We start from the raw sequence: 23006 nt of genomic DNA, 5'->3' as shown, positions 1-23006 counted from the left end.
AACATCATGTGCTGCAAAGAGCCACAGGAGACCCATTAAAGAGCCACTTGCACCTCACGAGCCTATCTGAATACCACTGGACTAGATGATCTAGTGGCCCCTTCTGACTTTAAACTCTGACACCTGCAGTACCCAAAAAGGCAGAGCAGAACATGCCATTTCACATCTATTGATGAAAGCTCACTGGTTGAAGCTGTGGGTCTGATTTATATAAGTCACAGGCTTGAAAATCAAGTTCTTGTTAAGGTCGTCATCTTTGAATATGCACCCTGCTTGCAGCCATGGCCCATGCCATGCTGTGATCTTATCACACTCAAGGAAACAAAGTTGAGCTTAGACAATAAATAAATGAAAGGCTGCCATAGAAAACCCCAGTGATGCAGACAGTGGTGTTGGTGTCTTAGTAGGTGGTGTTCTTCCTCTTGAGTCATTACTACCGAGCCAACACCCCAGCAAGGGGTTAGGAGGGATGTTCTATTATTGGAGTGCTGTATTTCAGATGAGATGAGATTTATCATCTGATCACTTGTGGTCATTAAATAGCCCCTGTCACGTTTCATAAATGTGGAGGTGTTAACCTCAGTGTCCTGGCTGAATTCCAACTCACGGAATTACGTATTCTACTGACCTAAAATATGTCCTGTGTAGTTTCAAATGGTGAAGTTAGTTTTCACTTCCCCTCCTTTCACTCTGGTGTAGCATTGATAGCACAGAATGGCACCTGCATTCTAGCCTAGATGCGTCGGCAGTTCAGTGATATAGGGGGTGATCACTAAAAGTAAAATTCATGTCTCTGCAGAAAGCCAGCACTAGATAATTCACATTCATGCCTTAAATAGGAGTTAAGCAAACATAAGAACGGCCACACTGGGTCAGATCAATGGTCCATCTAGACCAGTATCCTGTCTTCTGACAGCAGCCAATGTCAGATGCTTCAAAGGGAATGAACAAAACAGGGCAATCGTCAAGCAATCCATCCCCTGTCATCCAGTCCCAGCTTCTAGCAGTCAGAGGCCTTAGTGGGACTAAGTGATGCATAGGCCTTGAGCTTGCCCTCTGTACTGGGGTGATTTTCACCCAATACAGTATATACAGAACTAAATTCTACCTTCAGTTCCACTATAGCTAATGGAGTTGTGCTGTGTAACTGAAGGCAGAATTTGGCTCACAGTCTGTAAAGTGTTCTGATATTCTTTAGGAGAAACGATGCCTGAGAAATGTAAGTAATGACAAAAAATCAAACATCTCTCTGTCACACAGGTGCTGATGGAAGTCATACACATGTAGAGAGGAAGAATGAGCACCTAGTGGAAAAGCTTTCTTAAAAAGCCCAGCACTGACCTGAACAGTATAAGGAAACTGGAGATACAAGAGAAGGGAGGAATAGGATCAGAGATGCAGGGCTGGTTTGAAGTTCAGGTGCTGAAAAATGCTAGGCTGGGGTTCAAAGACAGGATTATTGACCAGTGGTGCTTTAGTAGTTGGTGGGGAAAGAGTTTAAGGCCATGGTATTACTGCAGTATTGATTTATCAACCTAGCCAACACTGTGTATGGTATTTGAGTCACTCCTAAATCCAGCCTCTGGCAATGAAAAATACATTTAATCCATCTGTTAGATTGTTTGAAGAGGTGTCTGTGTCTCGGTCACTGCCCAAGGTTGGAATTGCTGGAATTGAAAATAAGTGAGAGATGAGCCTTTAACTATTTCCCCAACACTGCTCTTTTTTTGGGGGGGGGGGGGAGGGAGGTGTCAAATATCACATTTAACTGTCTGGTAGTTGAAAAATGAAATGAACACTCTCCCTCTTCATAGAAAGAATCACTGAGATCTCTAATTCCACCAAAGGGCAAAAATCAAAGCAAGGCTTTGTATTCCAAGAGGTTGTTATTTTTAACTGGTTGTCTCAAACTGAGATTATTGCTCTGCACTTAGGAGTTTGAGGATGTATTCACCCGGCCGTCTGTGATCTTTATAGAGCAGCCCAGTGCCTCAAGGTAAAACACTGAAAAACATGCCGTACTAAAGCAACTCTTCTTTGGTTGCTAGCATTTTCTTTAGTTCTCTCCCCATCATTCTAAGTAATCATTATTAATAAGGGATGTTTACATGAAAACAAAATCTTTGTTTTTATGGTTCACACAATGGTTAACCTGCTGCTCCCCCATTTGAAATCCTAATCCTTCCCTTGTGACCTACCAATCATCGTCACCACATGCAGCTGTGTGACATTACAGGCTGAAGATAAGGAACTCCAGTGGCTAAAATAGCAAGGGGTGCTGCAGGTCAAGGCTGAGTTGCATGAGCAGAGCTATATTGGGGACCCAAGAATAGCATGGGACAATTGTAGCTCAGCATTGAGGTGCAATGGCAGATCGGTGTGAGGACCTGGGACTGGGAGAAGACAATTCTCAAAATCAATCTCTAGTGGCCCATCAATTTTAAACATGACATTTTTCTTGCATAATTCTGGGTCTTGTTCAGAGCTAACACTTTTTGGTCTTTCTCAGTTCTGCTAGGAAAGGCAGCTCAATAAACTAAAGTTTCTCTAGAGAAACTGTTGGTGAGGTTTTTTTTCTGAGGTCCTCTGGATAATAGCTTTTCAGGTAAAGCAAGTTGGAGAGGCTTCCCTGCATGTACAGACTGGATGCCTTGGGGGAGTGAAGATGGGCTATGGAGCCTTTAACTTCCAGGTCATGATTGCAGTCCAGCCTGGGTTAGAAGTGCTGAAAGTTATTCCCATATGAGAGCTGTTTGGTGGCCTTTGTGAATGCACTTCCAGGATTATCTCCCCCTGGTTTCTGGCAGGACATGTACCTACAGCATAAAAAACACTAATGCAATTGACACTAATTGAGCCACTTCCTACTCTGCCATTGGCAGCCTCAGCAGGCAGGTCAGAGATTCAGTGAGCCATGGGAACCGAGCATTCCTTTGGATCCTAAAAATGGTCCTTCCAGCCCACATCTCAGTTACGTTAGCAAGAAGCGTTGATTAAGTGAAGCTTGCACCGCTACTTCCCATGCTACAAAAAGGAAGACTTTGGTTTGCAGAGCTGTTGATGATGGTGTGGTACCTTTCACCGCCACTAAACACATGTAAGATGTGAATTCAGGCTCCAGAAATCTGGACTCTTTGGACACATATGTCGTACTCATGTGGCTTAAGCAGTAAGTACTACAATTTGGTTTTCTGCCACCTCCAAAACAGGGAGTACAACCTCTCTGTACACAAGTTCTTTCCCTCACTGGAAATCAAGGCTATCCATGCCGAAAAGCTTTTGTAGAGGAAGGTCTTTCTTTCATTCTTCAACATGGTGCTCACCGTCCAAAAAATATTTTTTTTATTGTAAGATCCTCCTTTTGCCCATAGTTTGTATCTCTCACAAGGATAATAAGTAGGCCACTGTGGAGGATGAGTGCCTTCTTCTGCTGGGTGAGGGGGTCACTTACATCACAGGAAATAGTTAACAGAACAACACTGTTATCACTTACACTGAGGTCATCCCTATTATCAGCCTGCTTGGGCGTGGGGTGCACATTTTCATCATTAGATTATTGGGTGGAGACAATGGCCTGTGGGAAACAGCGTCTGCATTGGTATGTTTTGAGCCCTCTTGATGAAAAGTGAACCACTAATCTGAGTCTAGTTCCGATGCCCATCAGCTATGCAAGTTAATGGGGTCGTTCCCAGCTGGTAACTTCATTCAATCCAATAATGGTTTGTGGGCCTGAGCAAGAGATCACAACATTGGATACAGGCCAACTGCCCCTAGCAAGGGACTATTACAGATTAACCAACAGGCTGGTCTCAATGCCCCTGGTACCCTGAGTGAGAAGAGATCACAGACCCAATGAATAGTTCACAGTGTCCTTAGCAAGAGGAGATAACAACCCCTTCTATGAGCTAGATTCAGAGGTCACAGCTCCTCCCAGACATTGACATACTTGTATCTCTTCCAGCTTTGCCCTGTCACCAAGGCACAGTATGGAAGCCATTGCCAAATTTGATTTCAATGCTTCTGGAGAGGATGAACTGAGTTTCCGTACCGGGGACATACTGAAGGTAAGTGCAGCCCGAGGCCCCACCAAAGGAGGACTGTTTAACCATGTGACTCCTGCCAGATCCCACTGCACCAGTGCCTCCCTCCATAACATAGGCCATCCTAGATGTTCACAGACTGTGGTCCAGACGCCACCAGTGTTCCATGGATGGCTTGCTGGAGGTTCATGGAGAACTGGCTAGTCACAAAGTGCTTGCCATCCTCCTTATTTCCAGCTGTTAGATTGCTATAGAAGATGGCTAAAGTACATTAAGTGACTTTCCTGATATTACTGTTCCCTGTAAGGAATTACTGTAGTTGCCACAGGAATATTATATAATTGCTAATGGAGGGGAAGTATCCACAAGATAATTTCTGTATGAAAAAGTATGAAAAATTTTGAGAACCCCTGAGCTAGTATAATACACAACACCCCCTTCAGAAATGAAGAAGCAGAGGAATGCTAGAGCGGGAGTAGGAAGAAGTGGCGGGCAAACGTCAGACATATAGAATGTGAAACACAGACTATTTAATCTTTGTGTTTGTTATGGTAGAATTGTTCTTGTTATCAGCAATGAGGATGAATCCACACAACCCCACATAATATTTTTTACCCAATTCCTCAAACACCGTGCATCATAGTCACTCTGCTACAGCTGAAGATGCCTGAACATGACTCACATTGGCACTCACTGACTATACCCCTTAATTGGCCAAAAGGAGCATTGTTGAGTAGTGATGGCCCGGGCACCTCTGTCTTGGCCTGCAGCACCCCCTGTTATTCCAATTAATTATAATCTATTAATTCTCCCCTCTCAGCTTTCCTTAGGTCCAGACCCCCATTTTTCACTTTACCTTCCCTGCCATCTGTTCTTGGGACTTAGGGCAAACGTGGCTCAATCCAAAACCCACCAAGGTCAAAGACCTTTCCAGAGTGACATGAGAGGTGCTATAGACAAATCCCCCTTCTCCCCTTTAGGATGGTTGAGCACTTGCCCTACACAGCACTCCTGATGCTTCCTCAGCTCAAACTCCGTCCCCATGCCCCTGCTGCCTCCACCTCTGCACTGGGTTGACTGTATCTCTCTACTCACTTGTTTATTGTCACTGGGAATTCACAACGAGAAAGCCAGAGATTGTCCTCTCATTAGATCTCTTTCTCTTTGAGGCAACGCAACTCCCTAGCAGCCAAGAGTCAAAGATCTGACAAATCGAAGCGTGTAGCATCACACGCACGCACACATACACATACCCCCAGCTGTCCTCCCTACCCGGTCTGTGCAACCTGCTGGGGTTTATCTTAACTGATTGGTGAAGGAGATAAGGTAAACAGTATTGATGTGGAGATTAAATGAACAGGAAGTGTGAGGCCCTGAACCAGCAGTGACAGGAGGAAATCCACCTCCCCACCACCCCTGCTGTGAGAGACTGACATGGGGACCTGCCCTCTGCGCACCAAGAGCTTGCAGGTGGATTGTGCCGGAAACCTAGCTGCTAGCAGAGCAGTCTCCAGGCAGGAGGGGAGCAAGGGTTGCTGATATGCAGTCATACCCTGTGTAGGCGTTGAGCCATAGAGGAGAAAAGAGTTGTATCCCATTTGGTTTGCTTGGAGCAGCACAAAGGGACCTCAAATCAGGCCCACTGTACAGGGGAATCAACTGGCAATAAGCCGGGGAATCCTCAGCTACCCATTCAGAAATCCTCAGCTGCCCATTCCCTCCCTGTGCATGGGTGTAAGGGCTACACAAGGGGCAAGGTAGTGGAGAATGAGTCCCAGAGGTCTCAGTACTGTCAACCCCGAATGTTTCAAAACAAGGCTTAACCCTTTTTTTATAATTACATATTTTGGAAACTTTTTTTTTTTTTTTTTTTTTTGCCTTCTGTTTCCTGAGCCCCTAGGGGTCATACTTCAAGCTTTTCAACCATAAGGGCTAGAAACTTCCTTTTAAAAAAAATGAAAGCTGAGATTCTCATGGATTCACTTGCCTCCTGGAACTGGAATTTAAAAAAAAAAACACCATATACCACAAAGCTTGCAATAAAATCATAGCCGCTGGCAACACAGGTAGCTATATGCCACCTGTTCCCTCACCTCCGTCTTCGGGCCATGTCAGGGGCACAATGGGGTAGAGGCAGAGCATAATTCAGTCCAGCAATCCTTGATCAGTGGAATGACCCTAATAGCGATAGTAGGCGTAGCCCTGAGGCTACTCCAGTTTGCATTACTGCTGAGGCTGGCCCCCTGCAACCTCCAGGATCTAGGGAGGCAGAAAACTAGCTTTGAACCAACTTTGCCTCCTCCCTTCAACTGCCCTGGTGTGAGCTCTGCACAGCTGAAGATTCAGCCCCCTAATTCTAGCACATGCAATGATACCCAGTAACACACAGTGAATCACAAACACACACATTCCTACATAGCAGAGTTTTTCAGAGCTTTTTCATCTCTTGTCAAATTGGGACACGCCAGGGCAAACTATTAAAAACAACACACAGAACTCCTTAAACCCCCACTAAGTCCTTCATAGCGAACTCCTCCATAACGAAGGCATTAGAGCTGTGCAGCATACGTTTCCCAGCCTCCTGGACATTTATCCAGGAATACAGATAAAACTAACAAGCAGTCCCTCTAATTCCTCCGTATCTTCCTCATTGCTTTATTTGCACTGAACTGGCCTTCAGCTACCAGCCTTGCTGCAGTGTGTGTATGTGGGGGGAAGAAAATGGGGGTGCCATGGGATTCCAGGGCTCTCAGCACCAGCAAACCCAATCTAGTCTGCTTTTATCCTTCCAAATAATTCCAAACTCTTTTTCTTTCTTTTGCCAGTAACTTCTCCTTCTGGTTACCTTGCCTTTCCTAAGGAGGTTTGTTCATTCATTAATTTATTCATTTATTCTTTCATTCTGTCTCTGCTGCAGATTTTAAGCTCCCAGGAAGAGTGGTACAAGGCTGAGCTGAGAAGTCATGAAGGATATGTCCCCAAGAACTTCATAGATATTCACATTCCCATGTAAGTACAACTGGGATCAGGTGCATTTCCCTTGAAAATTTCAGAGAGTTTTGTCGTGTGTGTAAGTCTACACTTATGACAGCATGTACAGACACTGCACACCCAGCTAGCACAGGGATAAAGAGCAATGTAGAGGGTGAGACATGGCTTTGGTGAGGAGAGGAGAGTGTCCTACACGCCTGAACCTCCAGGGTGTATACCCTACATGGGCTCTCTACATAGGGTTACCATATTTCAAGTCCCTCAAATAGAGAATACTGCCAGGATCTAGGGTGGGGTACAGCTGCCACCGCTCTTCAGCCATCCTGCTATGAAGGCAGCGCCACCACCACCACCACCACAAAAGTAAGGGTGGCAATACCATACTATGCCACCCTCTCTTCTGCGCTGCCGCTGGCAGCGACACTGCCTTCAGAGCTGGGCACCCAGCCAGCAGCTGCCGCTCTCTGGCTGCCTAGCTCAAAATCACAGACATTTGTTCAGATTTCCAAAAATTTGCCTGGGCAGAGATTGGAGAACCAAAAAAGAGGTCCTATCCAGGAAAACCTGGACGTATGGTAACCCTATCTCTACACGCCCAAGCAGTGCCTCCCATATCTACACTGCTGTTTTTTACCAGTGTAGTGTCCTGTTGCGTCCCGCGTGCCAAAGCCTTTCCCATAGGACATAAGAACAGCCATACCAGACCAATAGTCCATCTAGCCCATTGTCCTATCTTCCAACAGTGGCCAATGCCAGGTACTTCAGAGGGAATGAACAGAACAGGCAACCATTGAATGATTCATCCCGTCATCCATTCCCAGCTTCTGGCAAACAGAGGGTAGGGACACTCAGAGCATAGTGTTGCATCCCTGCCCATCCTGGCTAAAGCCATTGATGGACCTATCCTCCATGAAATTATCTAGCTCTTTTTTGAACCCTGTTATAGTTTTGGCCTTCACAGCATCCCCTGACAGAGTTCCATAGATTCACTGTGCACATAGGCGCCAACTTCTCCTGACGCCAGTGGGAGCTCGCATCTCCCTGCCCCCAGACCTGCCCCACCCCCATTCCAACCCCTTTCCTAAAGTCCCTGCCACTATTGGACTCCTTCCCCAAATCCCTGCCCCGGCCCCGCCTCCTGCCCTGAGCACATTGTATTCCTGCTCTTCCCCCTCCCTCCCACAGCTTGTTACGCCACGAAACAGCTGTTTTGCGGCAACAAGCGCTGGGAAGAGAAGCGAGGACAGCGCGCTCAGGGGAGGAGGCAGAGGTGAGGTGGGGTTGGGCGGGGAGCTTGGCTGCCCGTGGGTGCAGAGCACCCACCAATTTTTCCCCGTGGGTGCTCCAGCCCCAGAGCACCCACGGAGTCGGCACCTATGACTGTGCATTTTGTGAAGTACTTCTTTTTGTTTGTTTTAAACCTGCTGCCTATTAATTTCACTGGATAACCCCTAGTTTTTGTATTATGTGAAGGAATAAACAACATTTCTTTATTCACTTTCTCCACACCAGTCAAGATTTCATAGATCTCTGTCATATCCCCCCTTAGCAGTCTCTCTTCCAAGCTGAAAAGTCAGTCTTTTTAATCTCTTCTTATAGGGAAGCTGTTCCATACCCTTAATTATTTTTGTTGCCCTTCTCTGTACCTTTTCCAATTCCAATATATCTTTTTTGAGATGGAGCAACCAAAAATGCATGCAATATTCAAGGTGAGGGTGTACCATGGATTTATATAGAGGCAATATGATATTTTCTGTCTTGTTATCTATCCCTTTCCTAATGGTTCCCAACATTCTGTTAGCCTTTTTGTCTGCCGCTGCACATTGAGCGGATGTTTTAGAGAACTATCCACAATGACTCCAAGATCTTTCTTGAGTGGTAACAGCTAATTTAGATCCATCATTTTGTATGAATAGTTGGGATTATGTTTTCCAATGTATATTACTTTGTATTTATCAACATTGAATTTCATCTGCCATTTTGTTGCCCAGTCACCCAGTCCCTGTTTCCTTCCCCCTTGCTGGAGCCTTTCACTGCAGTGTGCACCTACACACTGACAAGTGGTGTAGATGTGGACTGCTTTTCATGTGGCGTGCAGTTACCCTTGTAGTGCCTGTACTCTACATGCTGCCATAAGTATAGAGATTGGTCAGCACTTCCTCTCTCATGCTTTCTTAGAGCACGGTACAGTTTAATGCAGACAGGGGCTGTGGCAAAACTCCACACGTCAGCCTGTCAGTGCACATTAGTCCTGCCCTGTAGCCAGGGCCGGTGCAAGGATATTTTGTGCCCTAGGCGAAACTTCCACCTTGCGCCCTCCCTCCCCCAAATAAATCACATACATTATACACAATACACGGTCACAGAGTAACATGTTATAATTTAGAATTTATGTTTCCGCGCTTTAAGTTTAGCAAATTTAGCAACCAGTTCCTCCAAGTCAATGCTGTGAGCAATGTCATCTTCCAGGGCCGCACAGAGGATTCAGGAGGCCTGGGGCAAAGCAATTTCGGGGGCCCCTTTCATCAAAAAAAGTTGCAATACTATAGTAACGTATTTGGAAATGTAAAAAATAACTAGTGAAATACATTAAAAAATTAATTTGTAATCATTTGAAAATACACTAAATACATTATTTAAAAACATTAAAAGCAGTAATGGTATGTATACATTTGCAATTACATAATGGGCTGTTGTTGGGTGATGGTGATGGTTGGTGCCAATGGGCTGTCGCTGCCTGGGGGTGGTGTTGCTGTTGCCCAGGGCTGGGTGGGGAGCTGGGCTCTGGGTTCGGGGGTGCCCGGCTCACAGGGGCTGGGCTCAGGGATGTGGGGAGGGGCTGTGGGGGGGATGGGGTCGGGAGGTGCCCGGCTCAGAGGGGCTGGGCTCGGAGCTGGGGTCAGGGCTGTGGGGGGATGAGGTCGGGGGGGTTCTGGCTCAGAAGGGCTGGGCTCGGAGCTGGGGGTCAGGGCTGTGGGGGATGGGGTCAGGGGGGTGCCCGGCCCCGGCCCCTTACCATGCCGCTTACCCCCTCTCCCAGGAGCCTCCGACATACTCGTGGGGCAAGGGGAGCCTCCAACATACGCGTGGGAGCCCCTACAGGGCCCAGGGCATAGGGCAAATTGCCCCACTTGCCCCCCACCGTCCCCGGGCGGCTGTGAACTCAGATACCGGGCATGATAGAGGCTGGAGCAGGGAGAGGGTGGCACTGGGGCAGCTCAGCTCTGCAGGCTGCCATCCTCTCCAGCCGCCCACACACAAGGGGAGCAGGAGCAGGGACCAGCCAAGGACCAAGGGGGCAGGAGCACAGGCGCCTGAGGCCGCGCTTACCTTGTCCAAGGCACAGGCGTCGGGGTCCTCTTTCTTCCTCCGCTCCACCAGACTGCCGCCTGAGGCTCTTTTCTTCTCCGTGCCCCCCGTTGAGGCTGACCGTGGAGGCTGAGCCAGGAGGCAGCCGCCCCTTTCCTCCAGAAGCCCTGCTGTTGCGCCTGTCGCCAGGCTTGTGCCACGTGCGCTAAGCACAGCTGTGGAGCTCTGCCCAGCCACTGGCGCCCCCACCGGCAATGAGAAGAATCGCATGGGATGGAGCAGCCGATGCGCTGGGAGGGAGAGGGAGTCTGAGCTGCTGGCAGGCAGCCCAGGAGTTCCCCTATGTCTGCACGCCACCGGCAGCCCAGGGGTTTCCCTGTGTCCACGTGCGTAAAATGTAAAAAAAAAAAAAAATTGGGGGCACTGCTTTTTGGTGCCCCCAAATCTTGGCACCCTAGGCAACCACCTAGTTGGCCTAAATGGTAGCACCGGCCCTGCCTGTAGCACCCCATGCTATTTTAGTCCTGACAGCCCCAAAACTCCTGTCACTCTCAAGTGATTCCCTTGTTACTGTTGCTAGGATGTGGTAGGAGCTACATCAGAGGTGTGCAAAGTACGGCCCGCAGGCCACATCCGGCCCGCGGGACTGTCCTGCCCAGTCCCTGAGCTCCCAGCCGGGGAAGCTAGCCCCGGCCCCTCCCCCGCTGTTCCCCCTCCCCCACAGCCTCAGCTCACTGTGCCGCCGGGCAGCTCAGCACTGGCACACCCCCCGTGGGGGGGGGGGGGGCGCTGGGGAGAGCAGCCTCAAGGGAGCAGGTGGGAGGTGCGGGCGACAGGAGTGCAGTGAGCACAGGCCGGAGGAGGGATGGAGGGAGGGATAGCTCAGTGGTTTGAGCATTGGCCTGCTAAACTCAGAGTTGTGAGTTCAATCCTTGTATGGGCCATTTAGGGATCTGGGGCAAAAAATCGGTCTGGGGATTGGTCCTGCTTGGAGCAGCGGGTTGGACTAGATGACCTCCTGAGGTCCCTTCCAACCCTGATATTCTATGATTCTATGACTCAGGAGGAGCACCGGGCGGCCACGCAGCCAGCCGGAGAGAAGCGGCGCTTTGAAGGGGAAACCGCCGCTTCTCTCCAGCTGTGCGGCTGCCCTTGCTCTTCCTGAGTTCTCCGGCCATGTTCGCAGGGCCACATTCCGAAAGCGGCTGGGGGTGGGTTGGATAGGGGGTGCGGTCCCAGGGGACGGGAGGGGGGTTGGATAGGGGTGGGGTCCCGGGGGGCAGTTAGAGGCAGGAGGTCCCAGGAGGGGGCGGTCAGGGGACAGGGAGGGGGGGTCCTGGGGGGCCTGTCAAGGGGCAGGGTGTGGATGGGTCAGAGCAGTCAGGGGACTGGGAGCAGGGGGGTTGGATGGGTTGGGGGTCCTGAGGGGGACAGTCAGGGGGCAGGAAAGTGGGAGGGGGTGGATAGGGGGCGGGGGGCAGGCTGTTTGGGGAGGCACAGCCTTCCCTACCTGGTCCTCCATACAGTTTCGCAACCCCAATGTGGCCCTCAGGCCAAAAAGTTTACCCACCCCTGAGCTACATCTTGCTGTTCTTGGACAGGAGAGTTGTTAATGATATAGGGTCTTGACAGTGACAAAGGCCAGGTAGAAGAGGAAGACTAGGGGCTTTCTCTCTCTAAATAGGGTATAGAAAGGTAAAAGCCCTCCCTCTAAGCCAGGGGCAGGCAAACTTTTTGGCCTGAGGACCGCATTGGGTTTTGTAAATTGTATGGAGGGCCGGTTAGGGGAGGAGGTCATAGCCCAGCCCCCACCTCCTATCCCCCCCCCCCCCCCAATCCCCCCCCCCCTTCCTGCCCCCCCCCCCCCCCCGGGACCCCTGCCCCATCCAACCACACCTTCTCCCTGTTCCCCCCCCCCACTGCCCCGACCCCTATCCACACCCCCACCCCCTGACCACCACCCCAAATTCCCCTGCCCTCTATCCAACCCCCCCCTGCTCCCTTCCCGCGCTGCCTGGAGCACCGGTGGCTGGTGGCATAACAGCCATGCTGCCCAGCTGGAGCCGGGTCATGCTGCTGCCGCCGCCACCGCGCAGCACAGAGACCGGGTCAGGCCAGGCTCTGCAGCTGCGCTGCCCCAGGAGCTCACAGCCCCGCTGCCCAGAGCATTGCGCCGGTGGCGGAGCAAGCAAGCTGAGGCTGTGGGGTAGGGGAGACAGCAAGGGAGGAGCCGGGGGCGAGCCTCCTGGGCCAGGAACTCAGGGGGCACGGCAGGACAGTCCCGCGGGCCAGATGTGGCCCGCGGGCCATAGTTTGCCCACCCCTGCTCTAAGCCCTGTTGTTAATACCCAGCCCCCACCTCCCACATATGTGAGTTTCATTCTATCCACTAGAGGTCAGTGTGATGCTATATGAAAAGCAATGTCTATTGTCTAAACCTTGATTGTCAGTGATGATAGGCCAGGCACATGTCATCCCTGCCTTGTCAACTCTTCCTGCTCCTTTGAAGACCCCTGCTTGCTCTAGATCACTGAGGGAGAGGTCTTTCCCACATTGCTCTCCACTGTGATTCATAGTATGTCAGGGTTGGAAGGGACCTCAGGAGGTCATCTAGTCCAACCTGCTGCTCAAGGCAGGACTAATCCCCAGACAGATTTTTACCCCAGTTCCCTAAATGAGCCCCTCAAGGATTGAACTCACAACCCTAGGTTTAGCAGGCCAATGCTCAAACCACTGATGCTACAGCAAATTGAAGAGGAGCAGGATGGAGAGGACTGCAGTTGAGGAAGGATTTCTGTGAATCTAAATGCATAGCAAAATGCACTAGCCTGACATGCTAAATACTACTGTGTAACGGATTTACAATCCTTCTCTTTAGATTCACAGAAATCCCCCCTGAAGCTACAGGCCCCCCATCCCTCCTTCTTCAAAAGTGCTGCAGCAGCATTGCAGGAGAGAGGATGCTGGGGGCTTTTCCCTACACTGCCAAGTGTATTGCCAACTAAGATTTTTTTTATTATTATTATTTGCAGGGTCGGCTTTAAGCCGATTCACCCAATTCCTCAGAATCGGGCCCCGCGCCTAACAGTGCCCTGCTCCGGGGGTCTTCGGTGGCATTTCGGCAGCAGGGGGTCCTTCGGTACCCCCCGCCGCGAAGTGCCGCTGAAGACCCGGACCGCCACCGGATATTGGAATCGGGCCCCGTGGGTCATAAAGCCGGCCCTGATTATTTGCATATTATTACCCTAGGGCAGATGTTAGAAGAGCTGCTCCTGTAGGTACTGGAGGGATTGTTCTCTCTGGGAATGCCTGTGTGCCACTGCCCTCTGTTGGATGGAATTTAGAAGACCTGCAGTATTGCCAGTCTCAAGAGAAAAATCACGAGTCAGATCCCTCCAAAAATCATGAGATTGGCCCAAAAGTTGTGTGTTTTGGTCTGTCTTTGATTTCTGAACTCCCCCTGCCCATCCCCAGGGTGTGTGAGACAATTAATGTTGCCCATGCTCCCAAATGGATTAGATAAGGTGATTTTGGCCCTGCTGCAGGAGCTCTCACCTCCATATCTGCCCATCCACTGCCCAGCAATTCCGTCCCCACCCCCATCAATTCAGATCTCCTCTGTTCAGCCCCTCCAGACCCACACCTTGTCAGGTCAGCCCCCCAGCCTCACTTCTTCTCCTCCTGGTGTTCTTCGCCCCCTTCTCCCAGGTCTGGGGGTCTGCCGCGGGGTTGTCGCTCCCCTATGCCCTTTCTGCTGCTACCAGGCTGGCGGTGGCAGGGGAAACGGGGGAGGAGCAGAAGCGCTATCCTGTGCCAGTTGCTTACAGGAGGGCTGGGAAGAGGAAGGAGTGGCACCATCCGGAACTCCTGGGGGCTTCTGCTCAGGGCCGGCTCCAGCGTTTTCCCCGCCCCAAGCAGCAGGGACAAAAAAAGGCGCGATCGGCGGCACTTCGGCGGCAGCTCTACCCTGCCGCTTCATTCTTCGGTGGCAGGTCCTTCCCTCTGAGAGGGACTGAGGGACTCGCCGCCAAATTGCCACCGAAGAGCCAGACGTGCCGCCCCTTTCCGTTGGCCGCCCCAAGCACCTGCTTGCTGCACTGGTGCCAGAAGCCGGCCCTGCTTCTGCTCCCTCCTCTCCCCTCCCCTCCTGTGAGAATGGCTTCATATTGCTATGGGGTGGGGGGTAGCTCTTCCTGTAGTAGCCAGTTGGAGGGCTTAAATTCACGCAAGGTCATTGCCAGACTGACTCCTCCAGCCCCAGACAAAATTATGTCGCTGGTGGAAAAAATCCTGAGAGTTGGTGATAATGTATGTATGTCATTATGTGTGAATTCCATCTACTGGCTGAGCTGTGGGACTTGCTTTGTTAGCTCAACAAGCAAATACAGGCCTGTATTTTTGGCGCCAAAGTTCTCTCCTTCCATGCTGCATGTACAGGGTTTGCTGAGGTGCCCCCAGGGTGTTACGCTATTAGCTTTTCCCTGGCACACTTGGAGCAGTGGAATCAGCCCATTCATTATGCATCTCACATAGGAATTACGTCTTCACTAACCTTTCCCTCTCACACACACAGAGTATGTAATAGCTGGGCTGAAACATTTCCACTTTGATCCTTTTCTGAGCAGCAGCAGCTCCTCATTTTGAAAGTTGTTCAGGCTGGACACTGGAAAGGGGAAGGGGGAAGGAACTTGGTCTTCATAAAGGGCCATTTTCTCCATCTCTGTTTCTATACACCATACTTCGAGAACATGCATTGTTAGCAGGAGACAATCCTACCGAACCCTCTAGTCCCTTTCCCTTCTCCTTCCCCTACCTCTGCTCATTCCCAACCCTCCTCTCATCTCTTCCCTTCTTTTTCTCTAATCCATTTCCTTATTCACATGCATGTGATTTATTCCCCTTGACAGCTGGTTTAATGAAGGGATATCCCGCCATGAGGCAGAGAACTTACTCATGAGCAAGGAAGTCGGCTCTTTCATCATCCGAGCCAGCCAGAACTCCCCTGGTGACTTCTCCATCTCTGTCAGGTACCTGCTACTTACAGTATCTTTCTGCTGTTTCTGCTTAATGCTGCTGTCCTTAGCCTCCCCTTGACAGGATGGCAGTGCCTTGGGAAGCTTGCGTGGTGCCAGTCAATGGAAACAAGTGAGGCATCTGCTTCTTGTATGTTTCTTTTTCCATTAAAGTGACACAGCAAATACCCCATCCCAAAATCACAACCCCAGCTGTCCTGCTCCTTTTGAAGCAGAGCAGAGCGCATTCTGTGGGCCATCTCCCACCATGCAAAACGTGTGCCTTTCAGGTATGGGGTTTTTTTGTTTTTTTTTGCCTAATGGCTTTAGTTACTGGCCAAGAATGCTGTTTAATATCCATTAGGAGGTGACTTGCACCATTAATTTATTTCACATAGGCCACTGAGCAGCCACCAGACGGGAATGGCTTTCAATCGCTGTTGACCAAATTGCACAGGAACCAGCAGCTTAACAATTATGATAATAAAAATCCTTAGCATTTATGTAGCACTTTGAATACTGAAATGCTGTATGAACATTGATTAATAAATCAAAAAGACTCCATTTCCCAGCCCCCTGGGCCTCTTACTCCCTATGCTTGTTTCCCTTTTCAGCCACTTATTCTAGTCCAGCCATTCTCAGCCTTTGTTTCAAACCCAACACTGCCCCCTCCTGCGTGAACCCAGCATGGCCCTGCATGGCACTGGGACTGCAGACGGTTCTTCAGAGGGAATCCGTTGTTCCATTGGGCGCTGGTGGACGTTATGCAACAAGTATGAAGGGGTAAATCTCAGTCCTTTGCCCCATCTTGTCTAGGGATTAACTTGAGGAAAAATACCTCAGGTAAGGTTATAATCTGGTGGCGCTCTTTGCTTAGAGCCAACACAGGTCCACTTGTTAACGGGCACCGTGCTGCTGCCTTGCCCTCTTTTAAATAAGGTGCAGAATGAAGCTTCTAACCATTCGTGGTCATAAAAGATCCCATGACCCTTATTTTGAAAGTAAAGGTCTGAGCCCCAGTGCCCTGTACTGATTCTCCCATTTGGCCATGCATCCTCAAGGCAGCTGCATTTTTCTGGTTGGTGAGTGATTCCTTTACATACAGGGTTACGTTCAGATCCAGTGTATCCAGGTGCAATGCCACTGACTTCACTTTCCACGAGTCCAAATTTGGTCCAGAGTCTGCAAAGGGCTTTTGGATTAAAGGTATATGAGGAAAGTAAAATTATCGTCTGATGTTCATTTCTCCACTTGATCACAGGCATGAGGATGATGTCCAGCACTTCAGGGTGATGAGGGATACAAAGGGCAACTACTACTTATGGACAGAGAAATTCCAGTCACTAAACAAATTGGTGGAGTACTATAAGACCTCCTCTATCTCCAGGCAGAAGCTGATATTCCTGAGAGATGGGAGCCAAGAAGAGAAGGTATGCCCAGGGTTCTCAAACCATCCCTGAAAAACACAAGTGGAGAAAGCCATCTCATGGGATGAATTTAGTGCTAGAATGTTGCTTCTGGAGACCTTCAGTAGAATCCCAGTCAGGTCTCTAGATTGGAGGGCCTCTCAGCCTAGATTTTTGATTGATTGCATCATAAACACATTATGTAACTTAATGAGATTCGCTGTCTCCATTTACGACAAGCTGAAGTCTGCAGCAAGGAATGCTGCAAATCAGGACTGAGAGGCTTTGCCAGAGCTGTGTAGGGGCCCAAGGACTGGAACTGCAGGACATGCTGCAGGTCAGGATTGAGGTGCATCAGCATGAATAAGGGGAGCCAGGTCTAGCTTTAGGAAGGGGTGGTACAGAGTAGCTGCAGGAACACTGATGTGTTTAGGGGCTCAGGGATACAACAGGAAGGGGATCACAGGGCAAACTGAGTTTATTGGCAGAATTAAGAGCAAAAATTGAATTTGGTTTCTTTCCCTCCTTGAATGGACTTTGGGTGCTGCCACTGTTATAGCTGAACGTTTGACTGCATTGAGGAATTGCTTCTCTCTTATTAGTTACAGAACATAGCAGGGTATTGTGGAGGAATTGGGGACAGGATGTAGAAGGGGTGGCAAAAAAGGGGCATAAAGTTGTCCCAGAATTCCAGAGATGTGAGCACAGTTTGTGAGTTCAAGGAAGAAGCAACAAAAGATGTTTGTGGAAGCAGGGAAATCCCTGTTCACCGAATGCCCATTTGGTGGTTCTGTGCCAGGAAAATGAGGGAATGACGCAGCACAGGCTGCCAGCCATTGCACACACAATGCTGAGAAAGAGAGAGAAAACACATGGTAACTACAGTAACGGAAGCACTGCTTAACCAGGAAGCGGACTCTGGCATTAAATTACCAGGATGTGTGGTTAGAGACAAGGCAGAAAACACATGACTTGTTCATTGTGGCAATAAAGTTTTATCAGCTCCATGTGGGACATTCTTTTCAGCTCCAAAAGGGCCATAGGGTTTTTCAATCTGATAAAGGGTTCTGTGTTGTTGACTCCTTCTAGACCACTTATCTGGCTTTTTTTAAAAGCATTACCTAGCTGTAAGGGAGGCCACATATAGGAGAGAGCTGACAGCAGAGGAAGTCTGCACAGGGCAGGAGATATTGTATTAGTAAAACAATCTGTTGAAGGTGGCTCAGAGCAGGGAGAGGGAGGAAGGGGGATGATATTTGTGCCAAGATGTAGACAGGTAAATGAAAGAATAGGGGAGGGGAGGTTGCAGCCAATGCTCCATTGCTGTGGTGATAAGGGTTTGTACAGCGCCTAGCACCATGGGGTCTTGGGCCACGACTGGGGCTCATAGGTACTACAGCAATGATAATAATAATTAATAAGTAGAGCCAGGTGCAGAGACAAATTAAGTCTGAGGCCAGAGTTTTCAAAAGAGGTCAGCCCTTGGGGTGCATGTTGGATCCTGAGCTCTACTGAAAATCTGGCTTCATTGTGGGTGCTGAGCCCTTGAAAGTCTGGGTCTGGGCAGTTAACCAAACACAAGGCCTCACAACCACTTTTATTTACAGTGGGTAAATAGGCCCCAGGCATGCTCTTCTCTTTCTATAAAATGCCTCAGCCACACATGATTGTTTACTGGAGGGAACACTGGGGCCCAACTCACCTTGTGTGTGTAGTGAGGGGACAAATGCAGGCTCCAAACCCATCCATGTATTTGGGCTCACAGCCCCAAATCCCCACTTGCACTTCTGAGGGGGAGTGGCTGTGGTGAAGAGACAGAATCCAGGATCCCAGATTTGTCAATTTGTTCAGAGGAGCAGAAGTCCTCTTTTGCATAGGCCCTAGGATTAGGGAGAGTAGTGGGACAGAGATCTGGGTAGGGAAAGGGACAGAGTACTGATTGCCAGAATACCAGCAAGGGCATTGTGGAAAGCAGACCTGGCCCAACCTTTATCATTCTCCCCCCCCAAGGAGAGGCGTGGTGGGAGCCTGGAACGGGGGGCACAAGAAGGACTCCGCCTGAGTGGAGCAGCTGGAGAAATCCGAGCATCAATGTCCAAGAGATATGCAGATCCCTCACCACCCCTGCAGCAGCAGCAGCAACAGGTATCACTGGGAAAGAGGAGTTAGCTGGGATGAGCCTGGGCTGCAGAACATGCTGGTCTCTGCTCACTAGGAGCCGGGCTGTTTATCTAATTGTTTAAGTGCATCGCCATGACTGCTTCTTCACATTGTGATGTAGCATCAATGTATAGTGTCAGCATGGTGACATCTGGTGGACTGAAATAAATATGTGAACTTCTATTTTGTCCTCTAATATCAGAGTTTATGGGATGGACCTGCAAAAATCCTAACTCAACAGGCAAGTGACACTCTAACTGGAGGGCTGGGAACAGCAAACCCAGTCTTGCAAGAATGGCCAAGTATGGCAAAATGTTGAGCTTGGGACAAGACTGAAAGTCATATTGGGAGCACAGACCAACACTCACCCACACACGTATCTAGGAAAGCCTCTGAAGTCTCTAGGACAAGCCCAACTGTGCAGCCCGTTTCTTTTGCTGTGTTGTGGTGATAAGATTCGGCACCATGGTGCATGTTGGGAATGGGAAATGAGTTGATTACCATTGGGAAAGTTTGGTTTCTTTGAGCACATTCCACATGCTCCCTGTTTCTGATGTGAGTCCTGGGTTCTCTCTTTCTCTGCTGGGAGTTCCCGGTGTGTCATCCTTCAGTCCTGGGGCTGGGCAGAGATGGTGAAGGTGCATGCAAAAAATGCTCTTATTGTAGGGATGGGAGGAAAGAGCAGTGCATGGTGCTGCCTCTACAATTGTTCCATATTAATTTGGGTGGGAAATGGCTACCATGGGGAGGAGGGGCTGCCTCCTGTCTGTAGCAGGAGATGCTGCAACAATATTGGCCTTATCTGAGGAGAAGACTGTTCCCGCTAGGGGAAGAGATCCAAAACCAAGCCTCATAGGGCAAGAGAGTCCCAATAGAGGAGGGCCAAGGACACTCTGGGAGAGGCCAGTTCTATACCCCATCATTCAGGAGCAACGTTATATAAGAAGTGGACTGTTGGTAGAATAATACAACTTGTCACAAGATTGGAGCCTGGGCCCTTTGAGACAAATCTTCCATGAGTCATATTTGATACAGAGCAGAAATACTTGTAAGAGAAAAGTATACCAAAAAAAAAAAAATGAATCCTGGGTCTCTGAGTTTGACTCACTCTGACACTTCCAGACAGGGACAATTGACATGCAAAGTTGGATCCAGTCACACTGACCTTTTAGGCTGACTAAGGTGTAGGCATGACCAAAGGGGCATTTGAAATGCTAGGTACTGAGAAAGGAAATTGGGAAGCTGTACCCAACTGCCCAGCTTGAGATTCTTGGCCTAAACCAAAGGGCACAGACTAAGGAGTCCTTTCCTGTTAGGTGTGTTGCTTGCAGCCCAATGAACACCTGGGAAACAAAGACCTAATAAATGGAGACAAGAAATTACTCGGCGGCATTATGCACATAATGCACTGGCTAGATCCTGAAACCCTGGTACCCAGTAACTGAATCCCCACCCCAGTCCAGTTGCACATCGGAGTATATTAATGGCTCTTCTCTTGCACCTCACTTTCTAGGACAGAGGTGGTGGGAGCCTGGACAGGAAGGATGGGCTTCATCGCCTCAGAGACCATGGAGAAGGGAGTGCAGCATCCATGTACCGGAGACAAACCGAACCATCATTTCAACAATCACAGGTAGGTGGTTTGCATTATATGCCTCTGTCATCTACCTGATCCCTTCTCTCAAGGAAACCACTATAGAGGCTAGGAGGTTTACTATTCTCTGGGAGAGGTCAGGAGGAGGAACAGTGTATTATACCTGATGTGATGTCGCACATCCCTGTCACTTTCGAAGAAGTTTCCGTGGCATGTGCTCCATTCCTGTATGCCCCAGCCACTTGAGTTCTACTTTGGGGAGTGAATATATTGAGAGGGATACTGGGGATTCCTGATAACTTGAACCTACCCTCAGGTGTCTCTCTTATTCAGGCTCTACTTTCTGGGGTCCTGATGGCTCTTCCACTGAATTCCATACTGGTATCATGGTTTCATATCCCAGCGTTGCATTTCTTGCTCTTTTTGGTTCGTGTTGTGTGGGAGATTTATAAGAATTGTGTCTGACCTCTCCTGTCTCCTCCTCCTCAGCAAACACTATGGGTCCAAGCCCTGTATGACTTTGAGGCATTGGAGTGTGATGAGCTAGGATTCCGCAGTGGAGACATCGTAGAAGTCCTGGACAACTCTAACCCGTGTTGGTGGAAAGGGCGCCTGCGTGGCAAATTGGGTCTCTTCCCTTCCAACTATGTTACACCAGTGACCCGGTGATTCTGCAGCATTCCAAGATGCGTTGGGATGGAGTTGCTCTGGCGTGTCGGGGGCAGAGAGAGCATCTTCCATGCAACCAGAACATACCACGTTTTTATTACAATAATAATTTATTGGCAGCTGATCCATTGATTAGTTAATATTAAAGGGATCTCTGGAGAGCGGTGGGGGTTTTCTCTCCTTTTACACTCCAGTGTTAGAGGAAGCAAGAATCCTGGATCATCCATGAGGTCTTGCTGGATCCTGCCTGCACTGCCATCATTTTGGCAAAATGTTGCTAACTCAGACTTTGCTAAATTAGATAAGTCACATGGGAACCCACCTCAAGCAAGCCAGGTTTCAGCTTGTAGGCAGCCCCACCTCCTCCAACATCTGAGCACTACCTTTTGGACCTTGCGACATGCCATCTAGCAGAGGAAGGGATATGGTCCTGTAAACTGGTGTACAGAGCAATCCAATGTGGAACCAATATGTGGGGGGAGAGAGAAACCAAGTTCTTTGCAGCTTCTTATAGACCTGCCCTCATGCACTCCTGCCCATACCACATGTACTCCTGTCCACTGTCCAAGCTGCCTTCCAAGATATGCTGCACTTTCCATTAAACAGTCCTGTAAGGGGGGCCTGGCTTTTCAGACAAACCAATAGTCACCAGCTGGAAATATGGTGGAAGTCACCAATAGTTTTGTTAAATTGGATTTTTTTTTGTGGTATGTTGCTGCCTAAAAATCTTCCTCCTATATTTTTGGGAATCTGGAATCCCTGTTTATATAACCTTGAGTTGCTGGTAACATGCATCATCCACCTCTGTGTATCTATGTGAACACACACACACACACACAAACGAATATACATACACACACTCTCCTGCAAAGGTATTTGATCATTGCGGGGTGGGCAGAAGACAACCATATATGGTTGTGTAGCACCGTGCTGTCTTTAGAAATTGTCCCAATTTCACATCCCTGATTTTCCACCCGCCCCTCTCATGGCCTCCAGCTTCCCCATACCTAGTTTCTTTTTCACCTCTCCTGAGTATCCATCTCTTGGGTCTCTTGTTATGAATATTACTATAGTGCCAGAAGCAATCTCTAGCTAGCACTATTTTGATGCCAGATTCCAGGCAGGGCTACTACTCTACTTGTGGGAATGCAGTGAATAAAGTTGCAATCAAGAACAGTCTCCTCTATATACCTGTTTCCTTTGAACTAAATAAGGTAAATGCCCAACACATTGGAAACAAGATTGAAATTTTAAAAAAGGAGAGAGTTGTACAAATCACCAATTGTGATATAAATGAATTGCAAATGCACATTTAAAATGATCAAAATCTTGAGCGAGAGCAGTGAGTAACTGCTACTCATGCAAGTTGAAATTTAGCAAGCTGCCTGAATAAAATAGTTTCCTACCATGTTTAAGACCTCAGGAGTCAGCAAGGAAGTGCTGATTTCAGTTTATTTGGCATGAAAGAAAACACAAACCAGACCCATCAGTAAAAATGGACTTGATAAAGGATAAAACCAATGGGGGGAAAAAGAAAAGAGGAGCCAGGCTGAATGCCATCTAATGACATGGCATAAATACCATTGTCACAAGATGTGCAACATTTGCTGTTCTTGAGCAGTAAGGAGCTTTTCTGGAATGCTTGAGGGAACTGGAACAAATGAAGTACAGTTTAAAAAATATAAATATAAAGAAGAATATTGCTTATAAAGGCAGGAATAGGTATTGAGAGCTTAACAGGAATTTGGTCAGGGGCATCATTTAGGTAGGGTGGGGAGATGGGGGAGGGAGAGTTGAAATGTGTGAGCAGTTACCACGTGTGAAC

The 23006-nt window shown here is 48.9% G+C and overlaps 1 protein-coding gene across 2 annotated transcripts in view; it reads left to right on the top strand.

Moving 5' to 3' along the window:
* Positions 1 to 21920, top strand: part of GRAP2 (GRB2 related adaptor protein 2) — a 39781-nt gene extending 17861 nt beyond the window's left edge. For both annotated transcript variants that reach the window (XM_034776119.1, XM_034776110.1), the window contains 7 exons: positions 3962 to 4064; positions 6958 to 7049; positions 15248 to 15367; positions 16614 to 16782; positions 18769 to 18903; positions 20432 to 20551; positions 21002 to 21920. In XM_034776119.1, the coding sequence (XP_034632010.1) occupies positions 3987 to 4064; positions 6958 to 7049; positions 15248 to 15367; positions 16614 to 16782; positions 18769 to 18903; positions 20432 to 20551; positions 21002 to 21181 (894 nt within the window). In that variant the 5' untranslated portion in view covers positions 3962 to 3986 and the 3' untranslated portion in view covers positions 21182 to 21920. The remainder of the gene's footprint in view (positions 1 to 3961; positions 4065 to 6957; positions 7050 to 15247; positions 15368 to 16613; positions 16783 to 18768; positions 18904 to 20431; positions 20552 to 21001) is intronic.
* The last annotated feature ends 1086 nt before the right edge of the window (positions 21921 to 23006 follow it).

The sequence above is a fragment of the Trachemys scripta genome, chromosome 1 (genome assembly GCF_013100865.1).
Source record: "Trachemys scripta elegans isolate TJP31775 chromosome 1, CAS_Tse_1.0, whole genome shotgun sequence".
NCBI lineage: Eukaryota > Metazoa > Chordata > Testudines > Emydidae > Trachemys > Trachemys scripta.
This window is presented reverse-complemented; position numbering and strand designations above follow the sequence as displayed.